The 23,282-nt window shown below is 39.8% G+C and overlaps 3 protein-coding genes across 14 annotated transcripts in view; 2 read left to right on the forward strand and 1 right to left on the reverse strand.

The window, feature by feature from the left end:
- The window catches only part of VSNL1 (visinin like 1), a 107,482-nt gene extending 104,819 nt beyond the window's left edge, over positions 1-2,663 (forward strand). Inside the window, exons 3-4 of the mRNA XM_083730890.1 lie at positions 409-624; positions 1,634-2,663. Coding sequence (XP_083587016.1) covers positions 409-624; positions 1,634-1,831 — 414 coding nt within the window. The 3' untranslated portion in view covers positions 1,832-2,663. The remainder of the gene's footprint in view (positions 1-408; positions 625-1,633) is intronic.
- Positions 1-23,282, forward strand: part of KCNS3 (potassium voltage-gated channel modifier subfamily S member 3) — a 466,063-nt gene that overhangs the window by 293,377 nt on the left and 149,404 nt on the right. The gene's annotated exons all lie outside the window — the stretch shown is intronic.
- The window catches only part of SMC6 (structural maintenance of chromosomes 6), a 38,032-nt gene continuing 20,056 nt past the window's right edge, over positions 5,307-23,282 (reverse strand). For 4 of the 6 annotated variants that reach the window (XM_083730080.1, XM_083730081.1, XM_083730079.1 and 1 more), the window contains 13 exons: positions 21,914-22,115; positions 20,966-21,080; positions 19,617-19,777; positions 19,388-19,523; positions 18,523-18,603; positions 16,979-17,149; positions 16,028-16,165; positions 13,545-13,690; positions 13,013-13,138; positions 12,641-12,746; positions 9,282-9,434; positions 8,556-8,653; positions 5,307-6,970 (listed from right to left, as the gene is read on the reverse strand). In XM_083730080.1, coding sequence (XP_083586206.1) covers positions 6,859-6,970; positions 8,556-8,653; positions 9,282-9,434; positions 12,641-12,746; positions 13,013-13,138; positions 13,545-13,690; positions 16,028-16,165; positions 16,979-17,149; positions 18,523-18,603; positions 19,388-19,523; positions 19,617-19,777; positions 20,966-21,080; positions 21,914-22,115 — 1,745 coding nt within the window. In that variant the 3' untranslated portion in view covers positions 5,307-6,858. The remainder of the gene's footprint in view (positions 6,971-8,555; positions 8,654-9,281; positions 9,435-12,640; positions 12,747-13,012; positions 13,139-13,544; positions 13,691-16,027; positions 16,166-16,978; positions 17,150-18,522; positions 18,604-19,387; positions 19,524-19,616; positions 19,778-20,965; positions 21,081-21,913; positions 22,116-23,282) is intronic. The other 2 variants (XR_014561904.1, XR_014561905.1) reach the window with 1 other exon arrangement.

Below are 23,282 nucleotides of genomic sequence, written 5' to 3' on the forward strand. Positions count from 1 at the left end.
AGAATTCATAAGTAAGGCCAAAAGGAAAGGAAAAAAGAGAAATGCAGCCCTGATGAAAGGTTATAAGTCTCATGCTTCTTGGCATAAGATGACAGCAGCTGGAAATAGCTAATTCTGTTTGATTTATAATATTATAAATTCTGCAGGCACTTTATAGAATTAGAGCCAAGATGTCATCTTCAAAGGGACCCAAGGCTACACTCAGAAATAGTTTCACTGAAGTCAGCTGAGTTACAATGGTGTCCAATGGGCAAGAGTGTGAAGCACTGAAAAAACCAAATATTCCAGTAGGGCTAGGGGTGCTTAAGGCCTGGCTCTTACCATGCATTTTATACTTCAATACACAAAGGTAATAACACAGAGGTTTACACTGCCTCCTAATACTTTCATTTGTGTTTAATTTTGCAGTTTTTCCCTTACGGAGATGCTTCAAAGTTTGCCCAACATGCCTTTAGAACCTTTGATAAGAATGGCGACGGAACCATTGATTTCAGAGAATTTATCTGCGCACTATCCATCACATCAAGGGGCAGTTTTGAACAGAAGCTAAACTGGGCCTTCAATATGTACGACTTAGATGGAGATGGAAAAATCACAAGAGTGGAGATGCTGGAAATTATAGAGGTGAGATTTTACACGCATCATCATAGAATTGTAGAGTTGGAAGGGACCTCAAGGATCATCTGGTCCAACCCCTTGCAATGCAGGACTGTGCAGTTGTCCCATACCGGGAATTGAACCTGCAACCTTGCCATTATCAGCTCTAAGCAACTGACCTATTCAGGCTGAATGAACACTGAAAGCCTGTTTCCAGTATTCTGTCACATGTGACTAAGAAACAGCTTTTAAAAAAGAAAACCGTTCTGTGATTAGTTTTATAGTTATGATTATAATGTCAATTCCCTTGGGGCCTTTGTGGGTAAACTGTCAATCCTAAGCATATGTACTCCAAAGCAGAGTAGACATTCAATTTAGTGACCTTCCTTCTAGTTGATGAGTAGAGTTGTAGCCTAAATAAATTTAACACAGGATGGGGTTAAGAAGATAAGAGAAGATCTGACCCCCAGTAACTGGCAATGCCAAATGCAGTTACTGAGCGGACTTCTTAATTTTGTCCTATATACCTGACATCATTAAGTCCCATGAGAAATAGAAAAATGCTTCTGCATTAACTGCAAAACTTGCTCTCTGTTCCTGGCCCTCTCTGGCAGATGCATCCCCAGTACTCTCACTGTAGCGTTCCCATTTCCAAAAGCCAAATGTTGAGCATCCCCTAGACATTATCTCTAGTGGTTTGTGAACTTTGCTGTAGAATAGCTGATGCTCATGCAAGATTCTCACTAGCTTATGAACACTATGTAGCAAACATGAAAATACTCGTTGGTATAGCAGTTCAGCCTCACATAATGCATTTCATGCTTCCTGCTTAACTCTCTAGTTGAAATCCTTTAAATTTAAAAGTGCAAGACTGTGCAATTACAAGTTAAGTTGCAATGCTATACACCCATTTATTTGTAAATAAGTTCCACTGAACTCAACAGGACTTGCCTCTGAGTGGACTCTGTGTTTCAAAGACCAGGCTAATCGTGCTGGACCTTATGAACTTTTCTTTCTCTTTCTCTCTCTCCTCAAGGCCATTTATAAAATGGTGGGCACTGTGATAATGATGAAAATGAACGAAGATGGCCTCACACCGGAGCAAAGAGTGGATAAGATTTTCAGCAAGATGGATAAGAACCATGATGACCAGATCACACTGGATGAATTCAAAGAAGCTGCAAAGAGCGACCCTTCCATTGTATTACTCCTGCAGTGTGACATTCAGAAATGAGCTTGTGTAAAAATGCTTTCATGGACTGCACAGAAATTTAAATGTTCCATTCAGTTTGCAGCTATTTCCACACACACACAAACAAACAAACAAAACAAACAAAAAAATTGCTTGGACTACCTATCAATGGACTTGCTTCTTGTGTTTGAAACACTTGTGTGCATGAGAATGTCAATTGCTACAGAATTTTAAAAGTATATATTATAAGAAAAAAAATGCCACGATGTGATGTGTGCAATGTCATTTCATGAGTCTTATTCCTCCGATGCCTGTGCAGCACTTCCATGCTGCAATGAACTATATACTATTTATTGTTCATGTTTTACTGATGCTAGTTATATGTCTCCTAAACTGGGTAATGTTAGTGACACTGAAAACCCCATGATAGTGTAAACTGTTCATTAGCAAACATGACACCCTTCTGCTGTATGTAGTGGACAGAGGGAAGCTCCTCAGTTCTTGAGTCTGGTCCAGACATGTGCTTGTACTGTCAGTGAATATTAATGTATTCATTTGCATGACTTTTAGGTTTGCCTTAATTCTTACCTCATTTGCATCCTTTCAACCAGACAAAAAAAGAGAGAGCTATGTCAGAAGAATGAAGTATATGATGAAACCTTCTAAAAAAGCTAAACCTGCTAAAAAGTGTTCCCTAAATTGAAAGTTAACATATAAATATATATAATATAAATATATATAAACACATTTAAAATACTGTTTTACTGGAAGTTTAAAAAAGTTTTGTTGGGAGTGTATTAATTTCTGCTTGAAGTTTTCATAAGCTTCCAAAGAGGTTGAAATCAATGTCCCGAAATAAATTTATAACATTTGACTTCTCCTTTGTTTTCTTTTACATGAATAACTTGTCTTTCTTGGGCAGAGAGCATCATTGCGGCTTTCTGTGATTTATAGGCTAGTCCACAAAGAAGTCTGTAGAACATTTGGATTTTGAGGCATTTGGGGCCCACGCAAGAAAGCAGACGTATGGCTGCAAGCTTCAGCATTTATGTTCCAATAAAATCACTGTTACTTCCAAGGTGTATGAGGAACTTTAACAACCCTGTGCATTTCTGCTGAGAAATCAATCCAGTAAGATTTACTCCCAGGAAATGCTATAGGATTGCAACCTAGATAACTTAGATAAAATGCAAGTAGCTGAACTGTGGACCAGGTAAGGATTATCACACACACAAAAATCATTTAAGTTTTTGTATGATTCTGCAACATCAGAAAAATGTATCTGAGAAAACCCATGGCGGAACACTCCTAACCAAAGCTTTCATCGTGGATGCTTTGATATTTTGTGATTTACTTCTTAGGGTAAGAAAGACCCAAAATTTCAATAGAGATCACTAACACAGTTTAATTTCACAATGAAGCGAATGGGAGATTCACCATTGCTAGCACAGGCAGCCCAATTCCAGCCCTCTTACCCAGACGCAGCCACCACACTAGGATTTTGACCCAAACAAGAATCTCTTACATTAGCCATTTTTTGTTTTAAAAGCTAGTACAGTGTAGTTAAAGGGTTCTGGACAAGAACCTGGAAGACTAGGGTTCACATCCTCAGTCATAAAGCTTATTAGGACCTATCTCGCAGAGCTGTTAGGATAAAAAAAAAATGGGACGGGGGAGAGATGCACACAAAGAACAATGTATGCCTCCTTAAGTTCTTTGAAGGATAGGTGGAATATACATGCAATAATCAAACCCCACATTCAAGGTCACAGGGAACTAACTTATCATTAATTTGGCCAATGTGAGACAGCTAGCTTCAGACAGCCAACACAATCGTAACAACTGAAATCTTCCTCACCAGTTACTGTCAGATGGGTACATTTTATCATTTGTGGTGGTCTTGTAAGAAAGTCAAAGACTTCTGGGAAATGATTTATGATGAGCTGGGGCCAGGGAGTTAAAGGTAACTTTTACCAAAGAACCAGAAGCCTTTCTATTAGGAATAATAGAGCAGGAGACTGAAAGACCACAAAAAACTGTTTATGTATGCAAGCAATGGCTGCCAGAATGCTTTTTGCACAGATGGAAAGAAGGAACTGTCCCAACCAAGGAAGAACGGCCAATAAAGTTAACGGACTATGCAGAACTGGCAAAATTAATGGGAAGACTAAGGAATCAAGAAGAAAAAATTTTCAACAAAGAATGGGGGAAATTTTGGACTGTATCAAAGACTATCATAAACAACTAAACACACTGGCAGCATTAATCTAAAAACAAGCAATTAAAATGTTAATTTAAAAGTAGAGAGTAATTAAGTACAAGTGGGAGATGCAGTTTTGGAAATGATTTTATATGAAACCACAGCAAGGGAGTCGAATTGAGTATGTACTGATTTACATGTGATTATTGATAAACTGAAAACTGGAAAATAAAATTTACCAGTTACTGTCAGATGAGATGTCAGGTGGGTAGACAGAAGAAGCTGCAATTACCTTCTCTCCTGGCTGCAGATTTAAAGCTGTAAAAAGGAATCTGAGTTACAACCGGGCAATTTTAGGAAAGGGATCCTCATGCCCACCCCAAATCCATTCCAGTAAGTGATTGAACAAAGTACAACTATTATGAAGTAAAACATTTTATCACTTGTCTGCAATTCTTTCCAGAGTGTGTACCTGTCAAAATTGCCCTAAATAAAAGCAGTGTGCAGGAACTATGCCATGCACTTAATATTATCAACAAATGCCTTCAAATTGCTACCAATGGAACAAATCCTTCTGAATTAAAATAGACCACGCTTCCAGAGTTTCAAGCAGGGTTCACAATGGCTGCCAGCAGCAGATAATTTAAAGATGTGGCCTGCGGCAGTAGATAATTTAAATCCTTAAAATGCCATGGGAATAAATTCACGCCATGAAGGGAAAAAGTCAGAATAATCAGCAAACGAACACAACCTTCAATAGACTCAGATGTTTGCTATTACAACAAATGCCACTTGCCCATACTGTCTTGGTGAAAATACTGCCAACCTTCATGCATTTGGGGCCTTATCCTGCCAGAAAGGAACAGAAATCAGGTTGAGGAAGATTCTGCCTAAAGCAGCAAAGGGGGACTTTTGCTGCTTTATTATGGAAATTAGCAGGAGCATGTGTCAATAAAGAAGGTTTTCTGGAAAACTCAAAAGTGGAGCACCAGGGAGGAAAGTTTTTGATTAAACAGCTGGTTCATATGAAGTAACAGTTATCCCTGAGCCACAAAAACATCAAAGGGCTTAGGAGAGAGACTGGATTTTAAGTTGACAGATTGTACAAAGCCCCTAACACATTCAAGTTTCCATGCAGCTAGAGTCTAAGCACTTCACCACAACCTATTTTTGAAGTGTCATCAGCCTTTAGCAACATGTTCAGCCATCACCATCCTCTCACATCACCCAGCAGAAACATTGCCACCATCACATTACCCAACAAAAACAGCAGCCCTCCATATGCTGTTAGAATACAACTCCCATCACCAGTCCTGATTTGTTTAGTTATTTATTTCATAAAATTTATATACCACTCGACTGAGTTTTGCTTTTTTTACAAAGCGGTTTACAAAAAGCTTTCATTTAGCTGTGACAGCCGATATCCATGTGGTCAGAGTTGCACTTTATTCCAGATATGACTACACCATGGATTTATACAAAAGCATTATACTGGCAGTTTTGTCCCATTCCTTTCTTAATCCCCAGCATAAAATTTGTGCTTTAGGTCAGCTTGGAGTTTCTGGCAATACGCTTGGATTCTTAGCATCCTGAATAATTGGTTGCTTTCCGCAAACTGTGCCACACTGCTGTTCACTTGCTTCAAGATTATTTGTGACTAAATTAAATGCCATAACATCACTCAGAGGACAGATGAGCTTTCATGATTTAGATATTCTTCTATCAATCAGTCTTAAACACAGCTAAATTTTATAATACTCAGCTGACAACCCATTGAGATCTGGTGATCTGCTTGCCCCCATTTCTTCTCCCAGAATCTGTTAAACATATCATGTTGTCAATTTGAGACTTTTAAGATATACAATCCTCCTCAAAACTGGTTTTTAAGCTAAAAATCCTGTTTTTATAAGTAGTGCAAAACTTTTGTGGGGGTAGGGCAGAGAACACCAGATTATAAATTTCATCAAAGATAGAAGTGAGAAATTAAGATCAGCTTTCCTTAATGAAAAAAAGAATTTGATAGCATCAAGATGCTATCTTTTTTTCAGTAATGAAAATTTTAGACATGGGTGAAATATTCATAAAATGTATTGTTTTATGAAGCCCCCAATATGCTGCAAAATTTGATGGTTAAGGCAACTGAACTAGAAATTGGACAAAACATTCAGTTCTTCTGTGTTCAAGAAGCTGTCTAATCCATGAGTTGCCAAGCCAACCTCTCTGGACATTTTGAATTTTGAGAGTGCTGGGGGCATCAATCACAAATTATCTGCTCTTTGGGGGGAGGGGCATGCTTCACAGTGCAACACAAAATTACAGAGGCAGCCACCTCTGACCACCTTATGCTTATCATGTCCTGCTGGTCCCAATTGTGTTTAAAATCAGTATTGTGGGATCTCCACAACACAGACGGTGCTGTCTAATAGCAACAGGGAACACTCCTTAGTGCCAGGAAAAATATACAAGGCGTTCACACCGCACTCGCTCTCAAACTTTTATTTTGTAAAAAAGAGAAAAAATAATAGTACCATGGCTGTCGTTCCCCAAGTAATCTATTTCTATTCTAATAAAAAGTGACTGCAATGCGGAGGAGCCACATGTACATGAGATGGCATGTATATTGCAGCATTTCCATCGCCAAAATGCTTTTTGATGCTCCCATGTATAAACTCTAGTTTTGATGCTGAGCGCTGCAAGCTGCAGTAAGAACAAAAGGCACAAGTTCACAAATGCATCTTACAGGCATAATTAAAGGTGCAAGTCTCATTGATTTCAGCAGGGCATGAGCACATGTTGAACTGAGATCTTAAATCCCTACAAATGTAACATAAAGCAAGCTGATAAAGAGCAATGGACATGATTAAGGCACTCATTCTTCATCCTCATCTTCATCACCTCTATGACGGAAAGTCAGTTTGTTCTGTCCCCTCTCGGGGTCTTGCATTCGAAGGATTCGAATGAGACGACTCGTGGGCAAGGTGCTAAATACAAAACATAAGGGCAAGTTAATAGCAGCGAACTCAAGCATGATTCTTTCACTTGTATCATGGAAATTGTTAGTTTTGAATATGCCATTTAATGAAGACAAACATCTGTGAGAGATACTTTAGATAGAGTCAGTGCTTGGTAATTTGCTGTTCCTCTATATGGGTAGCATTTGAAAATGCAACAAATTCTAACAGGCAGGCCAAACAAGTAGATCGTGACCTACTGGTAGATCACTGGCTCCCCCCAAAGAAGCTCAACAAGCTTGGCACTCCTAAAAAAAAAAAAAGTCAACATTTTTGCCCTGCACCCCAAAAAAGGGTCTTTTCTCCTTCCTAAAAAAATTAGACCTGAACCCCCAAAAAGGCGGTAGATCACTGCCAGTCTTTAACTCCATGAGTAGAGCGCAGTCTCTAGGGAGGTAGCCACCCAGAAGAGCCAGCTGATTTTGTAACCCAAAAAGGGATTGCCAGCCCCATGGAATGGAGAGTTCCTAACAGTGGGAGAGTAGACAGAGGCAGCTCAGCTGAGCATACGCTGATTGCAATATGATGTCTTATCCACTGAAGAAGCAGAAATTTGCTCTGGTTAGAGCCCTTGACGGTATTTGTTTCAGACAAATTTATCCAGTGGATCTTAAGTGGTCCACCCCACTCCACCATCCACCATTAAGGAGAAACGAATACCAATGTTTCTGTTCCGGAGAGTTTAGCACCTACACTGGTTTACTGCAGAAGCCTTAGATATCCCAATTAGGTTATTTCCTGTGATCTCGCAATCAGGCTGGATAATAGTTTTTGGCTCCCTCCCAGACTTAATGGTGGGGAGAAAAGGATCCTCATTAATTCCTGCAGCCTCTGATGCAATGGCCTTGTTTGGGAGAAGAAATTCAGAAACTGGGGCTTGAGTACTAGCTAGCTTCTGATGAGCATCCTAGAAACCCAGTGAACCTCTTTACTACTGCTGCTAAGCAAGGTACATTTTGGAAGAAGAGGAAGAAAGAAGAGAGTATGGTTTCCTGTTTAGGGGAAAGAGTCCAGACCAGCTCCAAACAGGAGAAGTTGCAACCAGGTGTCAGCAGCTCAGCCAACAGACAATCTGCCATATTCTCTGAACTCTCAAAGCTGCTGGGTATTTCTCTTTAAAACTTACACAGTTGATGGAAGCTTCAGGGAAAGGAGAATGTTGCAATTCACCGCCACTTTTTAATTTATATATGCATCTGATTTTATGCCTCACTTTTCTATAGTCTTGTCTTTTGGCTTCCGTTTATTTTCTGATTAAAGCTATTTCCATCATAGAAGTTTCTAAAGTATCAATGTAGCTGTTTTCTATCTTTTCATTTAAGTTTTAGTATTCCTGTTGACAACACAGCTCATTCAATAAGCCTTTGAGATGCAAATTTAAATGAACCAGAAATGTGTATTTGATTTTGTTGAAGTAGCAAGGCAGAAAAATGGGTCGGGATGGGGAGGACGGAAGACTTATTAAAAATCCAAACAGTAAATATAAAAATGATTGCCACTGACATTCTAAAAACTCAAGAACCTTAATGGATACTGAATATGAAAAGCAGATCACCTCATATTCTGTGGGGTGAGCAAAACAAACTGCCGGTAACGTTGAGAATCTGCCATCTTAAGCATCATATCCATTGCAATTCGCCTGTTAACCATGTCCTAAAAACAAAAATTGCAATGTATCAATATATTTTAATACATAAATTTTATTCAAATTTAATAATACAATGTTGTCTCTTAAACCAGGGTCCAGACAGTAAAATCATGATGGTTTAGAAACCAATTCCAATATCACCGATTTCACAGATAAATTAATTTAAAGTGTTGGGTACCTTGGTTCAAAGAACCACTCAGCCATGAAGCAAACTAGATCACCATGGACAAGTCAGTGTCACAACTTAATCTATCCCCAGTGTTTCTGTGAGACTAATATGCAATAATGAAGAAACCTGCCGTCCTTAAAATAGCTTTCTTCTTGGAATTACTCCCCCATTTCAAATTGCATCAGGGCTATACAGTCTTTTCCTCTGATAGATCTCTCAAAGAGAGCAACGTGAACATTTCATGGTTGTATTTTTCAATTTATGCTTAAAACGCTCAGTTTAAGGGGGGGGTTGCAAAAAGAATTAGATATAATATACTGAACTATTAAGGGAATATTATGCACCTAAAATCACAAGAAAAAGAAACGCAATATATTCTCTTTCATGTTCCTAATAAAAACTGATTAACAGCTATGGAGATCTGTCTAATGAGTATCTGAATAAGTAAACTCAGCCAACTGTACCATAAAGACATCAAATTCATCCAAGCATCTGAAAGGAGATTCAGCAATAGACCACAGAGAAAGGATGAAACACACTGTTGAAAAGGAACGTTCACCTCCAGATAAAGATTTCATGTCATCTAAAGCAGCCTTGTTTCCCTCCCCAGGCTGGACCTTCAAATAAATAAAGAGAGAAAAGTGTAACTGAAAAAGAAAGTTAACTAAAGAAAAAAGAGTTCCCTAATATTAGTGTATACTTACGCAAAGTAAAAAAACAACAACAATACACTTTACCATGAAGGTTCTGTTTGTGAAAAGGATGGCATTCTGCAATGGGCGACTTCCTCCCATCCATTTTTGGATTTGGAACTTCTAGAAGCTTCTTCTAAAAAGGAAGTCAGCATGCTGGCTGGGGGAAAGCTGACTACTGGGGAAAGTTGTGTCAGCTGGAAACTCATGAGCAAAGGGTTGAAGAGTGAGTTAACTGAGTTATCGAGAGCTTTCTAAGCAGTACACTATGCAAATCTAGCAGGGCTCAAGCGGTAAAGGTAAAGGGACCCCTGACTATTAGGTCCAGTCGTGGCAGACTCTGGGGTTGTGGCGCTCATCTCGCTTTATTGGCCGAGGGAGCCGGCGTACAGCTTCTGGGTCATGTGGCCAGCATGACTAAGCTGCTTCTGGCAAACCAGAGCAGCGCACGGAAACACTGTTTACCTTCCCGCTGGAGCGGTACCTATTTATCTACTTGCACTTTGACGTGCTTTCGAACTGCTAGGTTGGCAGGAGCCAGAGCCGAGCAATGGGAGCTCACCTTGTCGCGGGGATTCAAACTGCCGACCTTCTGATCGGCAAGTCCTAGGCTCTGTGGATTAACCTACAGCGCCACCCACATCCCATTCTCAAGAGGTAGGGAAGGCTAAAGTCTGCAAGTACACCAGGAACACAGGGATTTTTCCTACATTTTATCGTTCTTGGTGGATGCCTCCAGTCACATCCTTCTTCACCACCTATTTATTCTGGACAGGAACTCTCAGTGGTGCAGTATGTTATGGGGCACTGAGGTTTATCTCTTCCTGTCAATACTTAGCAGCAATATGAAGAAGAAAACTTGAGAGAATCGAGAGATCTGCTGGTGTGGAATATGCATGCATCAATGTTTAGTGACTAGGGCTCGGCAACACCTGGTTTTCAACTTTGTGGTATGTTACCAGCCAAACAGCAAGATATACTAAATATATAAAAAATTAGATCTGCCTCTCTATAGCAAGTGTGAGGCTCTCCAGATGTTGCTACAACTCTCATAATCCCTGGCTATTGGCCATGCTTACTGGGGCTAATGATATCTGAAGAAGTGTGTATGCACATGAAAGCTCATACCAATAACCAACTTAGTTGGTCTCTAAGGTGCTACTGGAAGGATTTTTTAATTTTTATTTTGTTTCGACTACGGAAGACCAACACGGCTACCTACCTGTAACTGGGGCTAATGAGTTATAGTTCAGCAACATCTGAAGGGCCAAAGATTCCCCATAGCTGCTGTACGGCACCAGAAAACTACCTTAATTTACACAGAAAACATTTCCAGAAAAAGCGAATCACTGATCACACTGTGAAAAAACTACTAATAGCCAGCAATACCAAATCAATCTGAAGCAAGAAGTTCAATTAAAGAACTAATTTCAGACCTAATTTCAGCGCAGCTTAAAATGAAAAGGCTCTTCATGAAACAAACATGCAGTAGTTGCAGTAACTAAGCAAGCTAGTAATAGGCCAATACCGCTACAAGTCCAGAAAAATAAACAAGTTTTCATTGACAATGCTTCATAAATTGCATCCAAACTTGTAGAACTGGGCAACCATAGAAAAATGAGGCTGTGCTAAGGATTAACAACACTGAAATACAAACATGCTAAGAAAGTGAAATACATGCCATTTTCAGCCTCTCTTCTGTAAAATTAATTCAGTATAGCCAGACTTTCTTGGAATTATGAGGACACCTTGAGGTCATAACTGTCACAACTATTTCCCCTGTCAAGTGACACCACTGTATTTATCTATAAATACACCATGATCAATTCAAGCTAGATTCAGCTGAAGAATGGTCTGCATGACAGACTAATGGAAATCATTAGGTAAAAAATGTTAATGAAGATAAAATAATGCACAAGCCACTGCCTTTAAAATATGTTTAAGCTTGGCAGAAGAGTGGCAGCAGAGCAGCTTCTTTTAGCCTTGTTGATTTTGATCAGACTAAGCTAACCAATATAAAACACTTAAAATATAAATAGTATATACCATCTATACATTTGAGAAATGTGCCTGAAAAGAACAAACATCTTTTCTCCCTGTAATATTTCTGAGGGGGAACTATGCTACAGTGCCCAAGATAGCTTTACAAGGAATTTCCATTAGCTTTGTGTGGAACCAGAGATATATGCATGTTAAACTATATAGAGCAGGCATAGGCAAACTCAGCCCTCCAGATGTTTGGGGACTACAATTCCCATCATCCTTGACCACTGGTCCTGTTAGCTAGGGATGATGGGAAATGTAGTCCCAAACATCTAGAGGGCCAGTTTGCCTATGCCTGATATAGAGTGTCTTGCTTGTAGGGCTGGGACAGCACAGGAAATTCTGCAATTGTGGAAATGTTTCTGGAAAGTCCTTAGCAGCCAAGAGTGTTTGGCAGATATGTAGATAGAAAGCCAGCTTAGATATGGGGGCTATCCAGTGTATGCACAGAATGTCACATGTCATAACCAGGGCTTTTTTCCATCTAGAACTCTGTTCCGGCACCTCTCAGGTGGGCACCATTGCCTTTTTAAGAGAACAAGGAAGGCACTCATGGTGAGTTCCAGCACCTCTTTTTCTAGAAAAATAGCACTGTATATGACTCTATTTTTAGATAACTGCTGAGAAATTTTCTGTTGAGTGAATTGAGCAAACTCAAATTTAAAAGTAGGGAAATAGACAAAAGACGACATATGGAGTCCTGTTGTAAATGGATGAGGGCAAAAATATAGAAAATGTTTGACCTTTGGCCACAGAATTCTGTGAATTAAGGGCTCCAATGCAAATAGGTCCGTGATTCTTCTAAATTTCTGCCTTTCGGGTTATGTAATTATTAAGTCCCTTCCCCTACTCTTCCCCGCTTTTAGGTTTTCCCCCTTTTAAGATCTGTGATTCAAAAACAACTGTATTATTTTAAACAGTATTTTGTAAAAACTGGGATTAAAGGGTCAACCTTCCTCCCCTAAACCAAGAAAATGGTTTTGAAATATTGGCTGGTAAGTAACTTATATGAGATGCTGATGAGATAAGCCTTTGACCAACTATCAAATAGCACACAGCAATTAATAAGGAAATGCAAAATGACTTACAGTAATTGAAAGCTTTTCATTCTTGTGGTCAAACTCAATTTTTCCAGAGTACGATCGCTGACTTAACAAGCAGTTGAAGTAGTATTTGCATCGCACTGTAAGGAACCTTTAGATTGAAGAAATGAAAAAATAAAGATATAATATATATAGAGAGAGATGTATATAACCAAGCATGCTCCTGAATCCAGCATTGTCACTAGAAGCTGGCTCACCAGTTGCAACCATTCCTGAACAACAGGTGATGTTCAAGTACCAAGAGGAAAACTGTAATTTGGGATTCTAGTTTTGCTACTTTGGTTTTTTTCAACATCTATTAACACTGTTTCTCCCCACCCCCACAGTATGTCAGTAAATGTATAACATCACACCAACCTTCTAAACTTGAGGTATCTTTTATATCTCTCAACCATCACCTCGTCCAACAGTTTAATAAATTTCTTCAAATTCTTGACTTCACTCTCTGCAGTCTGGTATTTTTCTTTTGCTTCCTGAAGCTCTCTGCAGGTCAATAAAATGTGTCCAAAATAAGGATCAATTAGTTGAAAACTGTGGCTTGGATGCTATGTTAAATTAATAAAATTCACAAGAAAATCTCTGACCTCTTCCTTCCCCATGTGGCAGGCACTTATGTCCCACCAAACTTTTCTAGGGGAGGCTGTGAGGGTCTCTTCTGAGCAATGTGGCATGGGATGCAAGGGGTCTGCTAGAAAGGGGAAAATCTGTGCACACCAATGACATTGTTGGTAGATTCACAACAGAAAAGTCATCAGAAAAAGTGCTATTACTGTCAGAAAATTGGTTAGGCGTTTGCTTGCATGGCTCTAAAACGGGATTAAGTCTTAAGGAAAGAGCAGGAAGCATATCCCACCTCAAAAAGAACAGCCAAGGGAACCATTACATTTACCTGATTATTTCTTCTCTATCTCCAGTACGTTTTCTTTCTGAATTGATCTTTAGTTTTAAGTGGTTTATTTCTGTATCAAGACTCTTATATGTTCTATTTACTTCTATTCGCTCGGGATGGATTTCTGAAGCCTTTGCAATCATTTCCTAAAGTGTTAAAATGCAACAACAACAAAAAGAGATTTAAACTCTTGTGTATTTTGCTTAGAAGAAGGGTTAATAAAATCTCCCTCCATTTTAATATGACAAGCAAATGGGGCTTTTTTCTTCCACTTCTTTTTTTAAACAATGTGATCTCTCTAGTATAATAGGAAATGATACCCAACATTTTACATAATGTTTTGCAGTGTTCGAAATGCTTTGCATGCTGTGTGTCAGCAATCAATGTAACCTTGTAGAGAATATCCCAGAATCATCCCCAAAGGATCGGGAACCTTCCCTTTCTTGAGGGCCACATTAGCTTTTAGAAAACAACAAATCTGGACATGCAGTAAAGTAAAAGGCTTTTGGGAACTGATTTACAACGAACTTAAAAAAAAAAATAAGTATACTTTCCCCAAAAAGCCTGAAGCTTTCCTGCTAGGAATAGTTGGCAAGGAAATCAAAAGAGGACAAAAATCTGTTTCTATATGCCACAACGGCCGCTAGAACTATGTTAGCCCAAAGCTGGAAAATGGAATTAATACCTACTATAAATGACTGGCAGATCAAGATGATAAATTATGCTGAACTAGCTAGAATAACAGGAAGACTAAGAGACTAGGATGACCAGATGTTTCATGAAAATTGGAACAAATATCTGACGTATATAAGAGATAAGTATAGAACTTCGATGACTCTGGCAGGGTTGGAACAACTCTAACAGTGTTTGGCAAATATGTAAAGGAGATAAAACACGTAACTTTAGAAATTATCTGATACTTAGCAATGAAGTGAAGGGAAGTCCGAGGCTCGGCGGAGCCCAAAATAACTGTGTACTATATATATAATTCTTGTAACAGCTATGTTATAGGCAACTTATGTAATCTAGACTGTATATATATATAATCAATGGAAAACCAATAAAAATTTATATGGAAAAAAAGAAAAGAAAACAACAAATCTGTCCCTCCCCCCCCCCCAAAAAAGCCCAACAACTTTGGCCTCTCCCCCCTCTAATGACAATAGGTAGATCACTGCCAGTTTTTTTTATACTGGGAGTAGATCACAGTCACTTGGGACCTGGACGTGCCTGGTGTACAGTGGTACCTCAGGTTAAATACTTAATTCGTTCCGGAGGTCCGTACTTAACCTGAAACTGTTCTTAACCTGAAGCACCACTTTAGCTAATGGGGCCTCCTGCTGCTGCCGTGCCACTAGAGCACGATTTCTGTTCTCATCCTGAAGCAAAGTTCTTAACCCGAGGTAATATTTCTGGGTTAGCGGAGTCTGTAACCTGAAGCATATGTAACCTGAAGGGTATGTAACCTGAGGTACCACTGTATAAGGTATTATATGTCACCACTGTAACCAGAATCTTATTCTCTCTTTCTCTTTTCCTTTCTGACACAGCAATCAAGCTAATCTCCCAACCCCAACCCCCACCCCCAGATTCTGTTGTCACCAGTGCAGGCTGAAGAAAGCCCTCAAAAAGTTGTTAGCCCCAGAGACTGCAGTGGAGAAAAGGACATGGCTGTTTCAACACAAAGGCATCAGAACCTCTGTGATAGCAATAATCAGCAGACCAATACTCCATTTCATAGCACACCTAACTGAAAAACAACTAGCTCCAGCAGCCAGCAACTCCATTCCGCCAATGCAAAACACTGCCTAGCAACTGACTGGCCACATCTCTACTTGCATCAGTGGGGACCGAAGGCCAACGCTGAAACACTCAGGGAGCCACAAACCTGACATTTGAAAGGGAAAATGAATAGAGAGCATGCAGGAAATGTATTCTGCAAAACACATCCCGTGTGCCATGTTTCATTAGCCTATTCTAATTAAAGAGGGACGCGGGTGACGCTGTGGGTTAAACTACAGAGCCTAGGACTTGCCGATCAGAAGGTTGGCGGTTTGAATCCCCGCAACGGGGTGAGCTCCCATTACTCAGTCCCTGCTCCTGCCAACCTAGCAGTTTGAAAGCACGTCAAAGTGCCAGTAGATAAATAGGGACCGCTCCGGCGGGAAGGTAAACGGCGTTCCCGTGTGCTGCTCTGGTTCGCCAGAAGCAGCTTAGTCATGCTGGCCACATGACCCGGAAGCTGTACGGCAGCTCCCTCGGCTAATAAAAAGCGAGATGAGCGCCGCAACCCCACAGTCGGTCACGACTGGACCTAATGGTCAGGGGTCCCTTTACCTTTTATTCTAATAAAATTAGCTCCATAGAAATATAGAGATGAGTAAATGAAAGGGTGCATAAGAGAATGTAACAAACATTTTCAACATTTATTTCACTAGCAAAAAACAAGGAAAGGTTTAAATCAGATTAAACTAAATACACACCATTAATTCTTTCTCTTTTGTAGCTAGATCATTTTTATGAGTTTTTATAGTGTCTAAATGGGATTTTTCTTTTTCCTCATAATGCCGCAAATGGCTTTTACTTCGTTCCAGTTCTTCATCCACCTCATGCAGTCCATCCTGTTAACAAATCAACATGAAATGTAAACTAGTTTTAGTATTATGAAAGTGCCGTACAAAGTGTTAATTTATCAACTTCGGTTTAAGACAGCATACTTGCACACCTAACATGGCAAAGTATAGTGAAACTGGATAACATAGAAACAAAACTATATTATTGTACTTATCTTGTAGCTAATTATAATTGTAAGATAATTATTATCATCAGTTAAGAACAATTGTTTTCAGTATCATACATAAAGTCAAAATAAATCAGATGATACCAGTTTGGTATCAACTCAGTTTAGTGCGTAGATTACACAGGAGTCAGAAAGAAAATGTTATATGTGGTGCATATTATGGTGTTAAAGCAGTAAATTGTTTAGATTTGATAAGAAATGTATTTCATATATTTTGATTTTGTGGGGTATTTTTACAGCTTCTTTAATCTCAATTGAAAAATGTAGCCATGTTTTTCTATTCATTTTTTGTTAAAATTACTTGAGTCTGATGCCATGGATTTGTCACACGTATCCAAGTGTTACTCAGCTGATGGTAATTGTGTACCTGATATGGAATGAGGAAAGAAGCAATTTTCACTGACACCCCCTCCCTCTGTAGTCCCGTGCTGTCCCCCCAAATCTCAGCCCAATGGAGATTTAGAGGGGTTGCACAGAAGTGGGTGGGGGGGGAGAGGAAATGCTGAAAATTGCTTCCTTTCCCATTCTGCTGAAGGAACCCTTACTATTGGGCTGAGCAACACCACTTGATGTAACCCAGTGTCTGCAGATTCTCCACAGGATTTTTAAAATGAATATATTAGTGGTTTTTTACCCGGACTGGGCCAGCTTCTTCTTCTACTCGATGGATTTTGTTTCTAATCGCTTCAAATTTTTGTTCTGCCTCTTTTAGAATACATTTCGCATCTTCCATTTTCTTTTTCTGCTGATGCATGTGCTCCTCCACAGTTTCCATCTTCCTCTTGTTATCTTGAGCTTCTTCTTCCTATTAGAAATATTTCCAGGTTACAGTTAAGCTAATTTCAATTACTAATAATTAAACTGGGCCCCAATCCATTTAATTTATTTATTTAAGGACACTTATAAATCATTTGGTATTTTAAAACATTCAAAGCAAAACCCTGAGAGTAAGATTATAAAGCAGCGAAACAGTATAAAAAATACATTACAAGAAATTTGAGCAATACAGTATCTAGGCAGTAGTAGAAACAAAGGTCATAGAATGCCTGTGTGAACTAATACGTTTTTAGCATGTGACCGGGGGGGGGGGGGTTATTGATGCATGCCAGATGCATGAGGGGAGACTATTCCACACATGGTATTTGCTATCACTGTAAAAGCTCTCTCCCAGGTGGCTGTAAGATGCATTTCTGATGGCTGTGAGAACCTCACCTGGCAATGTTGGTAAGTAGACATTTGTATATGAGAGAAGGAGCTCTCTCAGGTAAGTTGGTCCTTAATTGCTTTACAGTTTAACAACCAAACCTCAAATCTTGACACTGCGTTCTGCCTTAGTTGTTGCTTCTGAACCACCATAATAATGGAGCACTCTGAGGTAATCCAGTCTAAGGGTTACTAATGCACAGTTACCTATGACCAAGATACCCCCTGTCCAGGAATGATGATAGCTAGGAAACCAGCAGAAGTTGGAGAAAGACACTCCTAATCACTACAGCTACCTGAGCCTCCAGTTACAACAATGGATACAGGAGCACCTTCTGACAAGTACCTGTTCCTTAACGGGGAGGGCAATCCGATACAGGAGAGGCTGTTCACCAGTTTCCCAGATCTAAGAATCAGTTACCTACAGGGACTCTGCCTTACTAGGATTTAGCATCAGTGTATTGGCCCTCATACAGCCCACCTCTGCATCCAGCCATGCTGGTCCAAGATCATAATTGATTTAGATGTTATAGAGAAGCAGAGATGGGCAGCATTAACATACCGATGACACCATGCCCCAAATGGAAGAGGGAGGGGATGAGTCCCTGTTAAGAAACTTTTAACTGAGACTCCTGTTCATTAAGTGAGGAGTTCCTCAAAAGAAAAAGCTCACTCTTCTCCTGGCCGTGTGTCTGCACTGGCTCAGAAATGGGAGCTTTTAACTATGCACAGGATTATACTACTAGAGTTTTAAACACTAGTAGGTTTATTGTGGCACAAGCTTGTGCTACAACAAAGCTGTTAGTCTTTAAGCTACCCAGCACCCATTTCTTGCTCATCTTAAAAAAAAAGAAATGTTGAATCCTTAGAATTCTTATTGATCAGTACAACAAAAAATGCTCTCTGCCACTAGCACAAACACCTCTATGATATAGAAATAAGTACTTAGAAAGGTAGAAAGTGAGCAATTCTTACTAATGTAGAGATGATGACTGACTGCTGTTCCTCCACGTTCTCAAGCTCCATAATTTTTAGCTTTATTTTATTCACTTTTATCTGCAATGACAATAAAAATAAACGGTATGGGGGGAAATCACACTGGATTTAATACAGACATTTAAGCTGCAACCCAATATTCCCTTACTCCAGAGCTTGCCATCCCAGGACCCACAAAGCCCATCAATGGTACCCCCTGGCAGAAGCCCCCCCGCCCCCCGATTCTGAGCTATCATTTTTTAAAAAAATGTTAAGTCTCTAGTCAGTCCAAGAAAAAGTTATGAAGCAAAATGTGCAGGTAACCTCTAGGAGGCATTATACCAGCTATGCACTGCACAGCAGTTCCAGCAGTTGGAAGGGCCCACCCGCTTCTACTTTAACTAGCTGAAATCCAATCCGATTTCACTCGCTACCCCCAAGTAAACGACTTCGCAAACATGAGCAGAAAAGCAATTTAACAGCTACAAAATATTTAAGAGGCACAGATAACTCATGCCGAAGGTCAGCACTTGTAAAATTTTGTAGAGCGCTCAGTGGATGTTTGTTGAACCCAAGGGTTCTTTTGAACCGTGAAGACACAACCCTAAATACTGTTTAAAAGCCCATTGCCAATTAAAATTTACAAAAGCATTTGTTTTCCCTATACTGGTGTGCCACGCAATGCTAGGTATTTCGCAACAGCAGCACACTTTTGAAACAATGCTTTTGAAACAATGAATGCCATGAAATTAGGAAAAACAAGGATTACTCATATTCTAAAAAGCTCCTGCATGTCAACATCAAACACTAACAACAATTAAGAATAATTATCCAATACGGGAGCTTCTTCCTACGTATCTCTTACTTTTAATTGTTCTTGGTCCCAACGATGAGTTTTAAGGAAATCTTCATTTTCTCTTATAGAATTCTCAGTAGAACGTATACGTTGTTGAATTACTGACAGATGGGTTTTTTTGTTTCCAACTTCTTTCTCCAAGTGACTTAAAGAAACAAAGTATTGTTAACAAATGTACACAGAAATTCTAAAACAACAGAGCACAAGAATTGAAAGCTGGTAAGTAACTGATGCTCACCTTATGTCTGCCTCCACATCTTTGCTGAGGATGCGGGGCCTTTCATATTCACAAGAATAATACCGTCTTGAGAACACCTGATCACCATCACGAGTGAAAGCTTCTCTACAATTTTTTGGAAGATTGTTTTGACGCATAATTCTACGAGCTTCCTCATTATTCTAGGGGGGAAAACATGGGTAACAAAAACTTTCTCCTCTGAGACTGGAGTATTCAGAGCTGAGTAAAAAGGAACTTGATGTCTCAACTTTAAAATATACTAATTAATTAATGTGACCATTAAGCTACTTCCTGTCAGTCACAGAGCAACTGTCCTTTAAAATATCCAGTTGGCAACTCTAACACACACTGGAGTGCTGTCTTGTCTGCATGCATCTTTAGGGGATGTGACATATGTCCCAGCAGAATTTTCCCTCTCTCAGAATCATGGATATTTCTTCCCTGCAGAGAGAGAACAGTGGGGCTACTACAGTCTACCTGCCTTAAATAAAATCAGCTGCCAATCTCTCTTGAAACTGTAGACAGAAACCAACGAGCTTTTCCCATGCACTGCAATAATCTCACATCTTGTTAAATTCCACTCTCTCTAACATAACCAGCAAGTCAATTTGAGAAACACCTGGCATTTAAAATTATTTCTTTGTTACATGTGATATAGAAATAGCATGCAGTGAATGGTCTGAGTGGTTTTCAACCAGTGTGCCGTGGTACCCTTGGGTGCCTTGAACGATGGTCAGGGGTGCTGCAGGCAACACTGGCCTCTATCCCTCTTTCCTTCCCTCCCTCCTCTGATGTCCTCTCATGTCTCTGCCTCCCAATGGCTTCCACAACTGTTTGTTGCAGCAGCCCTAGCTACAAACTCTGCAGGTGAATGGTGCCTCTGGGGCTGGTCAGGGGGTGCTGGTTGCCGGAGCTGAGGTGGCCTCAGAGTAAGCAAGCAAGCCAGGGAGTCCAGCCCTTGCTGCTGGGATTGGACAGAAAGTCCTAGGTCCCTGTGGGGCAGTGTGAGGAGTCACCTCAATTTGGGCCAGGGGGGCAGCTCAGAGATCAGGGGCGGCAGCAGTGGCAGCGGCTGCCCAGAGGACTCCCAAGGAGACAGTTGAGGGAACACTCCACAAGGGAGGGTGTTTGAGAAAGCGTGAGACTGCCGGCTCTGCAGGCAAGGGGTGACATAACTGGGCTCCTGAGCCCCACAAGGGTGCCACAGAAAGAATGTAGTTGGTCAAGGGAGCTGTGGACTCAAAAAGGTTGAAAATCTTTGGTCCAAGGTAATACAGAATTATCTGAACTGTTATAGAAACATCAAGTAAGGCTTTCTATGCACTAGAGGTATGAGAATGAAATCTTACTTTGATTAACAAGACTGTTTCTACACGCCGCATGTCAATTAAGCAATTGGCTATTACTGCATTATCGATGTCTAACGCGGCCAAGACTGACGGGAATTCAGGATGAACAACAGCACTATTACAAAAAAAAAAGGACAGTAGCATTTGTATTTTATTTTATGTTCTTACAATGCAGTCACTTCACTTGCAGTCTTACAAAAGATGGCATATAGAGCATTTCAGTTACATTTTCAGAAGCATAAATATATTGACCTTAAATCAGTGCAGAACTCTGGAAACCTTTGCTGATTCCTCCTGTTTTGTGCAGCCCCTCACACCACCTCCCATGCCACAGGGTGGAAAAGGGTGGGGGGAGGAACCAACAAAAATGGCTTCTCTGCCTTTCATTAGCAGAAACTTCACTTGGCTCAAATGTCCTTCCATGAACAGACGCGCACCACTGCATACAGCAAGATGAATTCTAATTAATCAGCTCAAAGCTGTAGCAGTGTTTGGATATGTAGCAATTCAGACTGAAGTACCTGATTCCACTGCAAACCAGCATAAGCAGCCAAGTTCATTAACATTATGAATAATTTTACATAACCAATAACTAATCTTACAGCCCAAACTTATGCGTGTTTATTCCAAAATAACTTCCACTGAGTTCAGTGAATTTAATTACTAGTAAAATACTTATGGTGTGCACCCTTAGACACTGCACTTTGATATTCTGCAAACAGGCTGCTGTCAAAGAACTGGGAAATGAAACCATTTGTATACTATCTGAAAGAAGGTATCTTGTCCCATAATATTTGTTAGAACTAAGGGTGACAATAACAAATATTTAAGTTACCATTAAGTCAATAGTTCTATCAATGACCTTCAACGGTAATGCAGCATAACTATAATCCCTTAATGAAAATTCAAAATTCCAGTTTACACAGACCAAGTGTCAGATACACTCACCTTTGGCTTACATCATAAACCTTATTTTGGAAAGAACTAACGACGATTTGAGGACGAGAAGCAGGTTCACAGAATCTGGACATTAACATCTGTAAAGTTCGTTCATCTTTATGATTATCACAGCAAAATCCCCAGATCAAGCCTTTTAAACATGCCTCAATAGCCAGCGCAAAATCAGGATCTTTCAGATGAATAAAAGCACCTGAATGCAAGAAGAAAGTCTCAGCATTGTATGTAATGTCAACATTAAACCATCTGAACGCCACAGCCTGATGTTCTCACCCCCTCTTCTGTGAAAATGCCATAGTAATATAAAAGGTAGCTTGGAGGTAACTCCATTTTCAGAAGTTCACCACACTAGACATCAAATCAATTTAAATGCTCATTAATGGGGGGTTTAGTAGCAACTGCAGGAGTTTTGGAGCTCCACGTCCAAAACTAATAGCAGCTTATGTGGGGAGGGGGAATCAGGGAGGGAGGGGGAGAGAGATTGAATGTGCATATGCAATGGCTGTTTAAAATGTAATGAATGTGCGGTTTACATACCTGCAAGCAATTAATGTCAAATTTAGTTTGGGCCTGTGACTATGTTTCTACCATGCAGGGGATTTAAATCCTTTGAAACCAACAGTAGAGACAATGCTTATCTTGGCCTTTGAATGGCACAGTTTAATTTTTGATTTTTTTTTTTAAATACCTCAAAACTTCAATACACTTTCCAAATATTTTTTTTTTCCTCATCCTTGCTTTTTCCATTTTTTATTCAGTGTAAAGTTCTTGCCTTTCTATAGAACGCAACGAATATAAAAAAAGTTTTGAACTTTTATTCTAAAAGCAACTTCCCAGAAGATTATTCCACTAAAATGGATGCAAATCCACAAGCTATAACCTCCTGGCAAGGCTGAAACCACTTTACAATGAAGCAAAGGTGGCCAGCCACTCCTAAGAACGCATGTGTGGCCCTGTTATATAAGACGAAAGGCCTACCTAGTACAAAATCTTTTTTTCACACAGTGGCCTAAAACAAAGCAAGAGTAAGTATTCCCAATATTGAAGCACGCAAAAAACCCACAACAAAGTCATGGTAGTCTGTTTTTAAAATGCAAATCCTCAATATATGCACGCTATATATGCTCAGTATACTACTTATAGACCAACTATGGACTACTTGTACATTAACTTGCAGATTAACTGCAATGTGTAAATCTGGGGATGGGGACAGAGGTATGCAGGCAATTCATGAAAATATCTGAAGAGGGTTATAAAAGCACAGCTAAGACTGTGAAATAGTTGGGGAATAGGAATTTAGAAGTCTCCCACTGTCACCATCCTTATTCAGCAATACCAGGATGAAGAACACAGCCATGGA

Source organism: Podarcis gaigeae, assembly GCF_964106915.1.
Source record: "Podarcis gaigeae genome assembly, chromosome: 3".
NCBI lineage: Eukaryota > Metazoa > Chordata > Lepidosauria > Squamata > Lacertidae > Podarcis > Podarcis gaigeae.